At 34.9% G+C, this 12,365-nt stretch overlaps 1 protein-coding gene across 1 annotated transcript in view; it reads right to left on the bottom strand.

Moving 5' to 3' along the window:
• Positions 1 to 12,365, bottom strand: part of dym (dymeclin) — an 85,008-nt gene that overhangs the window by 53,026 nt on the left and 19,617 nt on the right. Inside the window, exon 8 of the mRNA XM_073824059.1 lies at positions 9,695 to 9,834. Within this exon, the coding sequence (XP_073680160.1) occupies positions 9,695 to 9,834 (140 nt within the window). The remainder of the gene's footprint in view (positions 1 to 9,694; positions 9,835 to 12,365) is intronic.

The raw sequence follows: 12,365 nt of genomic DNA, 5'->3' as shown, positions 1-12,365 counted from the left end.
CATGGTTTTCCCTGAACCCTACTGAGAGTATGTTAGTCATAATATTATATAAATAGTACAATGTAATAGGTTTGTTGCATCAAATACAATCAGGATTTAGTTTTATGGCTATTTCCATGTGCCTTTTTGATTATTTATATATTAAAAGAAGTATATGTTAGTGTTCATTAAACTATACAAACACAAAAAGTCAAACTTATGACAGATAAATCACTGCTGAGACTTTTTTTTAGAGATTTTTTATTTTTATGCTATAATTATGACTTATTGTCATATACATAAAATGAAAAAATAAACTATTAAACAATCTAAACTAAACAAAATAGGTAATAAAATTAAAGAAGATTTTTTTAAATTAAAAATAAATAATAAAATTAAAAACAAAATTACATCATAGCAGGATTTTTACTTTTACTAAATAAAATAAATTTAAAAAATACATAAATAAAAACTCATTATAATACAAGAATTTGAGAACTAAAAAAAACTTTATACATTACAGCAGGATTTGTACTTACTAGGATTTGTTTAGTTAAAAATATTAATAAAAAAATGTAAATAAAGAATTGATTAATATAAAAGAATCTGAGAATTGAGAACATTTAAAAAAATTACCATGGTAAAAATGGTCTGGTAAAAAGAATAACCAGACGTTACATAATGAGAACTGATAGTAAACGGTTATAAAAATAAATAAAAATATTACATATTATATTATAAATATATAGTAATAATAATAATAATATATTACAATATTAATATTACATTTCAGTTAAATATAGTATTAAATATCATATTTAATTGATATTTATCAATTATATATAAATAAAGCAAATATAAAAAATAAAATGAAAATATAAATTATGTATGGCATCTGTAATAAATGCCCTGGATGGACTACACATTTTTGATGTTTGAATACTACAGTATGTCTACTAAAAAAATCTGCACCACAATATAAAAGCATGTTTTAACTCTCTTGTTTCTGGGGGTCTCAGTGTGTGTGTGTGTGTGTCCGTGTCCTGGGGTTGTTATTGTGCACTGTGTTAACAGAGTTGCAGATAAATGAAGACATCATGGCTGCCATCCAGTGCTGAGAACACACACACATAGACAGAGGGGTTTTCCATGCCACTGATGCTGTCAGTACATAAACAGGCGGCTGAGGGTGACAAATGCTGCTGCTAACACACACACACACACACACACACACACACACACACACACGTCTATGACCTCCTCTAAAAGTCCCTATGGATCTCTCCCTGAGCATATCAATTCAAATCTCCACAGCGCCTAATGTATTACTCATTATAAAATTTGAGGGAAACATCAGATCCAGAGTCTGATTCAGACGCATAGACCATGGAAGCATCTTGTCTTAAAGGCCAGCCCGCAGATGAGTGAAGAGTAAGAGAGTTCATTCATGCAAAGCCATCTGTCAGACAAAACACAGAACACCACGTGTGTGTGTGTCAGACGAATACATGCATACCGTCACAGTCTCTCTAGAGGGAGTATATGTGGCACACAATGTATACATCAACATTGATCAGATTCCTGCTAAACCCTTTGCTACTTCCTAACACTGGTACCCTGTGTGTGTATGTGTGTATGTGTGCGTGTCTGACTGGACTACAAAAGGACTTCCTGTCTGCCTGCTATAAGCCCACCATTACTTCCAGTCACCGTCATTTCAGCAGCAGGCAATGTGGTGTTTGATCAAGCACAACTCGCCACCATGATGCCGTGATGTAGCCAGCATCACTATGGGGTTGCTGAGTGGTTTCTAGGGAGTTGCTATGAGGATGCTAAGGTGTTCTGAGTGGTTTTTTTTTATGGTGTGATTGCTAAGGTGAGGATTCTAGGGTGTTGCTAAGGTGTTCTGAGTGGTTTCTAGGGTGTTGCTAAGATGTTCTGAGTTGTTTCTAGGGATTTGCTAAGGTGTTCAAAATGGTCTCTAAGGTGTTGTGATGTGATTGCTAAGGCGTGGTTCCTAGGAATTTGTCAAGGTTTTGAGTTGTTTACATTACAAGATAATCTGTGCCGAACATCGGGAGTAATCAAGGTGTTCAACAAGATTTTTGCTCAGATGCTCGTAAGGGGAAAATCGGCCTGTGAGCCCGGCTTTAGGGGTTGTGATGTGAATGCTATAGTGAGGCTTCTAAGGTGTTGCTAAAGTGTTCTAAGTGGTTTCTAGGGAGCTGCAAAGGTGTTCTAAGCGGTATCTAGGGAGTTGCTGAGAGTTGCTATGAGGTTGCTAAGGTGATCTGAGCAGGATTTTTATGATGTGATTGCTAAGGTGAGGTTTCTAGGGTGTTGCTAAGGTGTTCTGAGTGGTTTCTAGGGAGTTGCTAAGGTGTTCTGAGTGGTTTGTAGGGAGTTGCTAAGTGTTCTAAGTTTTCTCTATGGGGTTGTAATATGATCACTAAAGTGTGGTTTCTAGGGAGATGTAAATGTGTTCAGAGTTATTTCTAGGGGGTTGCTAAGTTGTTTTAAGTTGTTTCTAGGTGGTTGCTAAATGGTCCCAAAGGGGTTGTGATGTGATTGCTAAGGTGAGGTTTCTAGGGTGTTGCTAAGGTGTTCTGAGTGGTTTCTAGGGAGTTGCTAAGGTGTTCTGAGTGGTTTCTAGGGAGTTGCTAAGGTGTTCTAAGGGGTCTCTAGGGAGTTGCTAAGGTGTTCTAAGGGGTCTCTAGGGAGTTGCTAAGGTGTTCTAAGTTGTCCCTAAGAGGTTGTGATGTGATTGCTAAGGTGTTGTTTCTAGGGACCTGCCAAGGTGATCAGGGTTGTTTCTAGGGGGTTGCAAAGTTGTTTCTAAGTGGTCTCTAAGGGGTTGCGATGTGATTGCTAAAGTGAGGGTTCTAGGGAGTTGCTATTAGATTACTAAGGCATTCTGAGTGGTCTCTAGGGGTTGCAATGCAATTATTAAGGTGTAGTTTCTTGGGGGTTGAAAAGGTGTTATAAGTTGTTCCAAGGTAGTTGCTTTACAGGTCACTAAGTTGATCTCAGTAGTTTCTAGGGATTGTTCAGAGGTTGATAAGGTATTATGAGTGGTTACTGGGGTGCTCTTAAGGTGTTCTTCATGGTCTCTGGGGGTTGCAGTGTAGTTACTAACGTGTGGTTTCTAGGGTGTTTCTAAGCTGTTCTGAATTGTTTTTAAGCAGTTGCCATGTAGATGCTAAGATGGTTTGAGTGGTTTCTATAGTGATGCTAGATGGTTGCTATGGTGTTCTGAGTGGTCTCTAGGGGGTTGTGATGCGGTTGTTTAGTTGTAGTTTCTAGGGGGTTGCTAAGGTGTTCTGAGTGGTTTCTGAGAAGTTGCTAAGTGATTACTGTAATGTTTAGAGTGGTTTTCCAAGGAGATACTGTTTGGTTGTTAGGGGTTGCTATGCACTTGCAAAAGTGTTCTGAGTGGTTACTAGGGTGTTGCTAAGATGTACTGAATGGTCTTTTGGGGTTGTGATGTAGTTGCAGGGTATGCAGTGTGATTTCTAAATTGTTACTAAGGTGTTCTGAATCGTTTCTAAGGAGTTACTATGCAGCTGCTAAGGCGTTTTGAGTGGAATCTAGTGGGCTGTGATACGGTTGTTTAGGTGTAGTTTCTAGGGGGTTGCTAAGGTGTTCTGAATTGTTTTACAGAAAGTGGCTAAGCGGTTACTGTAATGTTCATAGTGGTTTCTAAGGAACCAATTTACTACTATAAATTACTATAATGCCTAGTATAAATGACCAGACACTGTATGTAATGAGAAATGGTAGTAAACCACTGTGATGTAAAAAAATAAATAAATAGATAAAATAAATAAATAAATAATGACCAGACACAGTATATCATGAGAATTGGTAGTGAACTGTCATTAAAAATATATATATATATATTTTTTTTAAATAAAAACACAAAACAATGCATACATCATAGCAGGATTTCTTGCCTTTTATAAAATAAAAATAGAAATAAAATGAAAATGTATTATAATAGGAGAATGTGAGAAATAAAAAATTACTATAATGCCCAGACACACTGCATAATGAGAACTGGTGGTAAACTGTCATGAAAATATAGTCACAATGTAAACATGCAGTCCTACAAGGCTTTATTTTCTTATGTAAACTATCATTTCACCTCTCTTTTCCTTTTGATTTCACTATGAAATGGGACGTGAACATGTTTTCGTGAGATCGACCATATTTGGTCAGTCTCAGAGAAGCGAAAGAACAGAAGTGAATGATTACAGACGATCATCAGAGACATTCAGTAGCCCAACCCAGGGAAAAACACAGAGACTTCGGGATCTCTCAACGGCTCAGGGAAACATCAACACGCCAGCTTCACACACATCACCACCCTGATTAATGAAGCACAAGTGTTTCCCAGAGAGCACCACTCAGTAAATACTATCATTTATCTACTTTTTTGGACGATTTGGTGTGCTGTTGCTCTGAAACTAGTTGATATGATGGCTAACATTAAGAATATCCACTGTATTATCCATTAAAAACACATTCACGCTGATGAAATGACCTGACAAGCACAACTTTATTTCCCGTGTTGACGGATTTCCTATTGAAACAGGAAGTTTGGGCTAATAAACATGGAGTGGAAGCCAAAAAAAAAAAAAAAAAAAAAAACTCCATAGAAGCTCAGCTGAATGCTTGATCTTTGACACTGGCAAGAAAATGATATGGGAAGTGATATATTCTGATTAATATGCAGACAAAATACGAGGTTATGCATCACATTTCTGTTTCTACAGCAACTCTGATTTAGGAAAATGACCATAAGCTGATACTCGGATAATAGCGGTATGTTTCAAACGAATCAAACATCAAGCGGCGGACGACAATGAAAATATCGAAACGTTTAAGTCAAGTTAACATTAATGCGATCCAGAAGACTTTCCGGCACATGTAATTCCAGAGTGACGAATTGTGGCCGTCTAATCCTGCCTGAATCTTTCCATCCCGCAACAGCGGAAACAGGATCAGGCCCAGAATTCCTACTGCGGCCGACGGGACTGACACACAGGGTTTGTGTCTCCATTTAGCCGGCCTGATTTACCCGTCAGACAATGAAGACACACTGTCTGGATTCCACACACACATTGGGACGTCATCTTGGCACTGACTCACAGCTGTTAACAAGCTCATTTTGTATCTTTTGGCCAGTCGGGTGTCAGTCGATGATGATACATGCGGTTCTAGACTCTAATCGCACTTCTGACTAACCGTGTCTGTCATAATGAAAAGGAACAAAAAAGACAGAACAGAAAGGCACAAAAAGACAGAAATGAGCAAGTTCAAATTAGATTTTATTATTTTCAATTTTACTTCACCTTTAGTTGGTTTTCATTTCATTCAGCAGTGGTTGCAACAGTTTCAGTTTTCATTTATTGGAATTTGATTTAGATTTCTTGTTTTTGTAGTTTCAGTTTAGTTACAGTTTTTAAATCGTTTAAGTTTAAACAAATGTTTTTACATTTTTATTTAATTTTAGTTCTATAATATGCAATATTTAATAGACATGTTGCACTGTGATAAGCAAATACAAAATATATATTTTGATGAATAATTTATAATATAATTACGATAAATTGTATATATTAATATTATAAACGTATATACAGACAAGCCCGAAATTATTCATACCCCTGGCAAATTCTGACTTAAAGTTACTTTTATTTAACCAGCAAGTTTTTTTGGACCGGAAATGACACAGGCTTCTCCCAAAAGACAATAAGACGATGTATAAGAGGCATCATTATATAAGAGGCAATCAAACACTTCCTATAATTGCTGACCAGCTTTTTGCATGTCTCCACTGGTATTTTTGCCCATTCATCTTTAGCGATGAGCTCCAACTCTTTCAGGTTGGAGGGTCTACTTTCCATCACCCTGATCTTTAGTTTACTCCACAGTTTCTCCGCAGTCTGCCTGATATTGTTGCTGAGAATTTTGATCTATTGCTCCTTTTTCATAGTGCCAATTACTGTAATTTTTCACAGTACGGAACGTCTTGTATTTTTTAATAATACTTTGCATTGTAGCCAATGGAACTTCAAAACATTTAGATATGGTCATATAGCCCTTTCCTGACTTGTGAGCAGCCACAAAGTGCAGCCGCAGGTCCTCAGTGAGCTCCTTTGTCTTAGCCATGACTGTCCACAAACCAACAGCAGAGAGCTTCTGTTTTTCACCTGTTGAGTTGATTAAAACAGCCGTTCCCAATCAATCAGGGTAATTAGGATGCTTTAGAACAGCTTGGACTATTTGGAATGGTATAGAACTTTGGATTTTCCCCATAGACTGTGGCAGTTTGCAAAGGGTATGAATAATTTTGGACATGCCACTTTTTGTTCAAATGTAAATAAAAGCTGAGAAATATTTTTTTCCACAATGATGATCATCTTATTATCTTTTGGGAGAAGTCTGTGTCATTTCCGATAAAAAAAACTACTTTGCTGGTTGAATAAAAGTAACTTCAAGTCAGAATTTGCCAGGAGTATGAATAATTCCGGGCTTGACTGTCTGTATACAATATCTCACAAAAGTGAGTACACCCCTCACATTTCAGTAACCAATTTAGTATATCTTCTCAAGGGACAATACTATAGAAATGAAACTTGGGATATTTTTTAGAGTAGTCAATGTGCAGCTTGTATGGCAGTATAGATTAAATACCTCAACATACAGCCATTAATGTCAAAATAGCTGGCAACAAAAGTGAGTACACCCTAAGTGATAACAGCAGTATGTTGTTTAACCATGCAAAGCCATGTCCTATTCATCACGTTTATGTTTTTGTCTGCTTGACAGGACCATACAAAGTTGTGCATCTCGTATTAGAGCAATTAAAATTAGGTGCTTTAAGAACAATTCTCTCATACTGAACACTGGATGTTCAACATGGCATCTCATGGCAAAGAACTCTCTGAGGATTTGAGAAATAGAATTGTTGCTCTCCACAAAGATGGCCAAGGCTATTAGAGGCTCAGTAACACCCTGAAACCGAGTTACACTACAGTGGTCAGGGTCATACAGAGGTCTTCCAAGATGGGTTCCATTCAGAACAGTGCTTGCAAGGGTCGATCAACAAAGTTGAACACTCGTTCTGTACATCAGGTGCAGAACCTGGCTTAAAAAAAAACAGATGCATGAGTGCTGCCAGCCTTGCTTTAAAGGTTGCAAAAGTAGAAGGTCAGCTTGTCAGTGCTCAGACCATACGCCGCACACTGCAACAAGTCGGTTTGCATGGGCAGACAGAGAAGGAAGCCTCTTCTGAAGCTGGCTCACAAGAAAGCCTGCAAACAGTTTGCTGAAGACAACCAATCCAAGAGCATGAATTACTGGATCCATGTCCTGTGGTCTGATGAGACTATAAGATAACTTGTTTGGTTTTGGATGGTGTCCAGCATGTGTGATGTGTGATGCCCTGGTGAGGCGTACCAAGAAAATTGTGTCTTGCCTACAGTCAAGCATGGTGATGGTAGCATCATGGTCTGGGGCTGCATGAGTGCTGCTGGTACTGAAGAGCTGCAGTTCATTAAGGGAAACATGGATTCCATTTTTTACTGTACATTCTGAAGCAGAACATGCCTTCCCTCCAGAAACTAGGCCGAACAGCAGTTTTCCAACATGATAAAGATCCCAAACACACCACCAAGATGACAACTGCCTTGCTGAGGAAGCTGAAGGTGAAGGTGATGGAGTGGCCATGTATGTCTCCAGACCTGTCCTAAACCCTAATAACCACCTGTGGCGCATTGTCAAGTGGAAATTGGAGAAGCACCATGTGTCTATATTATATAAACAAAACTTGAATCATTGCCCAGAACTAAAAACTATTACATTTCAATTAAAAACTAAATTGGAATAAAAACTCGAAATAAAACCAAAATAAAAACTAAACTTATAACTCAAAACTACATTTACTCTGTATAGTACAATCACTTCATCAACAACTTTTTAACTTTTATTGTCGAACAGATTTCATTCATGATATTAAAAAAAATAATATTTTTTGTTAACCAGTAGTTTAGATTATGGTTATTCATGAAACACGAGAACAAATTGTTTGTAAAACCTCTTATTTGACAACTCATGTTTCTTAAATGAGGCCTAAAAAAAGTATAAATTAAAGTAGTTTACAACTGAGCGTGTAGCGTGTGTTTATAGGTTAGTATGTCACAGTGAGACAGATGTGATGTGTGTCTGGTGACGGACAGTCTGTGTGTGTGATGGATGGTAGTCTGAATTCAGTTAACACAATGAGGAGTGTGTAACTCAATATTAAGTAAATGATCAAGCCAAGAGTTCAGTTCATACAATGAAACGTGTGTGTGTGTGTGTGTGTGTGTGTGTGTGTGTGTGCATGTCTGCTGAGCGAGCCAGACAGCAGACAGACACACACAACTGTCAATAACACACAAAGCAAACACTCATATGCTTCGGATTTCAATTCTGACAGGCCTGTCAGGGTTCTACACTTACTTTTCTTTTTAGAAGCACTTGTGCTCCAAACTTAAATTTTTAGAGCAGAGTCAAAATTTCAGGAGCACCTTCGAATCAAAAACCCAAAAATCCCATTGCTTTCCCATTATGAGGTGATATTTGACTCCTTGAAGTGATTTACTGGGGAATTTTGTTTTTACTATTGTAATGGAATTTTTGGCAACTTTATTAAAAGTATGTCATCTTTTATGTCATTTTTAAAATATTTATATTTATACTTATACTTAGCATATATACAGATCCTCAGTGTGGATGAGCTCACTTTTGACATTTAAAAGAGCAGATTGCGGTTACTTGGTATAGGAGCATATAAAAACAATTTGAAAATAAAATATTAGGGCAAATTAGAAATATTACTATCATTTTTGGTAAAGATATGTGGCCCTGGACCACAAAACCAGTCATATTTTTCTATTTCTGAATAAATAAGCTTTCCACTAATGTATGGTTTGTTAGGATAGGACAAGGATAGAATCTGAGGGTGCAAACAAAATCTAAATATTGAGAAATCGCCAAATGAAGTTCTTAGCAATGCATATAACTAATCAAAAATTAAGTTTTGATACATTTACGGTAAATTCAGTCGTAATTCAGTCATAAGGGTCAAATTTTTTTTTTTTTTTTCAATTTATGCTCCTAAATATTTTTTTTAAGTCACACGCAGAAGTTTTTGATTGCACCTGTCTAACAAAAGCATGTTTAAAAAAAAAAAAAAAAAAAGTCAAAAAGCTAAAACAAAATAGGCATGTGAATCAGGTGCATGTGGGGATTTTGCACATGCAAATTCAAGAGAAACTGGACTAAAGGGTTTATTTACAACCAAAACAAATATTATTATCTGAAAAAGTAATCAGACCCCGTTTAACCTCAAGAGACCCGGACATTCATCTTACAACACCGGCATCGTTTAAGCAAATGATGCTGCTGAGCCGTAACCAAAAACTCACCTTCACACAGTCATCCAGAGCGAGTGTGTGAAGTTCAGTGTTTATATACACTACTGGAGGAATAGTTTATTCCAGAATGAGTCAGTTGATTCAGATCTGAATGATTTGTATTAGATTCAGATTTGGTGCATCAAACAAAAGGAATCGTACTGTTTTGTGATGTAGTTTATTATACAAACATGAGTAATATGTGTGGGTTCAGTGAGTGTGTGATCAGGACAGTGTGTGTTTGTACTCACTGGCGACTCCTGATGCGAGTCCGTACAGCAGGCCTCCTCCGTCTGACTGCGCTTGCAACACGTGTGTGGCAGGAGGACATTTCTCTTGTCTGATGAAGTTATACAGAAGTGTCTTCACCAGACGACTCGTCAGAGACAGACTACAGAGAGACAAAGAGACAGAATTAGCAAAAACACTACAGTCAAACCAAAAATTATTCAGACACCAGATATAACTTTTGATGGATGCAGGACACTATAGTTCATTTATGCAAGTGAGGAGAGCCAAATAAAGTAAACTGACATATTGTACCCAAAAACTCTTCATATAGTGAACTACCAGTAACATTTATACAAATTTGGGATCTAAAATTATTTAGACACTTTGACCAGACCATGTTTTGTTACATACCTTTCTATCAAAGTTAACTGACATTATCGAGATGAGTTTGTTCTGACACAGTTTAACTCTGGGGTTCTTGTCATATTTTATTACCATTTTCTAAACTTTAGCGAATAAACTGTGATAATTTGAGAAAGGTGTCTGAATAAATTTTGGTTTGAGTGTATATTCACTAAACAGTTGTGCTGTTGTTAATGTTAACTGAAACTTAAAAATCTGGTTTATTATTACAAGTTAAAAAAATTAAAATTGATTATAAATATTCAATGAAAAACTAGAAATGTTGCTATAGCAGTTTAAGTTAAAGTACTAAAATTAATTTTAAAAAACATTTGAATATTAAATATTGAAATTGTAAACCATATAAAAATAATTCAAAATAATTAAAATTAATTAATTAATTAAAATAAATGAAAAATAATAAAATTAAATACATTTATAAAAATAAATTCTACTAAAATAGCATATAAATAATACTAAAATATCTTTTTGGTAGCCATTTTGCATGCATTTCAACTAAAACTTAAAATAGTTATATGTTCATGATTTGAAAAAAAAAAAACTGAACAAAATATAAATATTAAATGAAAAACTAAAAAAAAAAAGATTTTTTAGAAATTTTAAGTTGAGGTACTGAAATTATTTTTTTTAAATGTAAAAAAAAGTGAAAACCAAAGTGAAACAAAAAATTAAAGCTAAATAAAAATATTAAAATAAATGAAAAAAAAAAAAAAAACTAAAAACAGCAATAATTCATCAAATGACGGTCAAATGTTGCTCTAAGTGATGAAGAAGTGCATTATAAACAGATGCACCGTGTGGATGAGCTCACTTTTGACATTTAAAAGAGCAGATTGTGGTTACTTGGTTTAGGAGCACATAAAAACAATTTAAAAATAAAATATTAGGGCAAATTACAAATATTACTATAATTGGTACGGATATGTGACCCTGGACCACAAAACCAGCCATAAGGGTCAATTTATTTCTATACATATGTGACCCTGGACCACAAAACCAGTCTTAAGTCGCTGGGGTATATTTGTAGCAATAGCCAAAAATACATTGTATGGTTCAAAATTATAGATTTTTCTTTTATGCCAAAAATCATTAGGAAATTAAGTAAAGATCATGTTCCATGAAGATTTTTTGTAAAATTCCTACTGTAAATATATCAAAAAGTAATTTTTGATTAGTAATATGCATTGTTAAGAACTTAATTTGGAGATCTTTAAAGGTGATTTTCTCAGTCTTTTGATTTTTTTGCACCCTCAGATTCCAGATTTTCAAATAGATGTATCTCCGCCAAATATTGTCCAATCCTAACAAACTATACATCAATAGAAAGCTTATTTATTGAGCTTTCATATGATGTATACATCTCAGTTTTGTAAAATTTAACCTAATGACTGGTTTTGTGGTCCATGGTCACGTATAGTGTTAAAGTCTTTGGGAACCCAAACATAAAGAATATCAAGACAAAACATGAGAATGAAAGGAACATGAAAATTGATGGAATAATGAATTATCAATGTTCATTTGTGCAGCTAGCGCAGAAAAGTACTGAAAATACACAAATCAGCCCAAACAAAGCCAAGAATAAATAAATAAATGAATAAATAAAAACAAAACAAAAACTAAAGTAAAAACAAAGACAAAATAAATAAATAAATAAATCAAAAAATAAATCAAAACACAAACCCAAAAAAGCACAAAAAAAAGACAAAAAAAAAATAAAACAAAACAATAAAATAAATAAAAACAAAGCTAAAAAAACAAAAGTGAAAACAAAAATTAAAAAAAGCAAAAAACAAGACATAATAAATAAATAAATCCAAAAAACAAAGAAAAAAAAAAGAAAAAAAACAAATTCAAAAAAGCAAAAAAAAAAATAATAACAAAAATAAATGAGATTAAAACAAAACAAAAAATTAAAAACAAACAAAAACAGCAAATTAAGTTCTTAGCAATGCATATTACTAATAAAAAATTAAGTTTGGATATATTTAGGGTAGGAAATTTACAAAATATCTTCATGGAACACGATGTTTACTTAATATCCTAATGATTTTTGGCATAAAAGAAAAATTGATCATTTTAACCCATACAATGTATTGTTGGCTATTGCTACAAATATACCCCAGCGACTTGAGACTGGTTTTGTGGGTCACATGTAGCGTTAAAGTCAAAGAATATCAAGATGAAACATGAGAATGAAAGGAACATGGAAACTGATGGAATAATGAATGATCAATGTTCATTTGTGCAGCTGGACGTCTTTTCTTTGAT

This window comes from Garra rufa, chromosome 19, assembly GCF_049309525.1.
Source record: "Garra rufa chromosome 19, GarRuf1.0, whole genome shotgun sequence".
Taxonomy (NCBI): Eukaryota; Metazoa; Chordata; class Actinopteri; order Cypriniformes; family Cyprinidae; genus Garra; species Garra rufa.
Note: the sequence above shows the minus strand (reverse complement) of the source record. Positions and strands in the feature narration are given on the sequence as shown.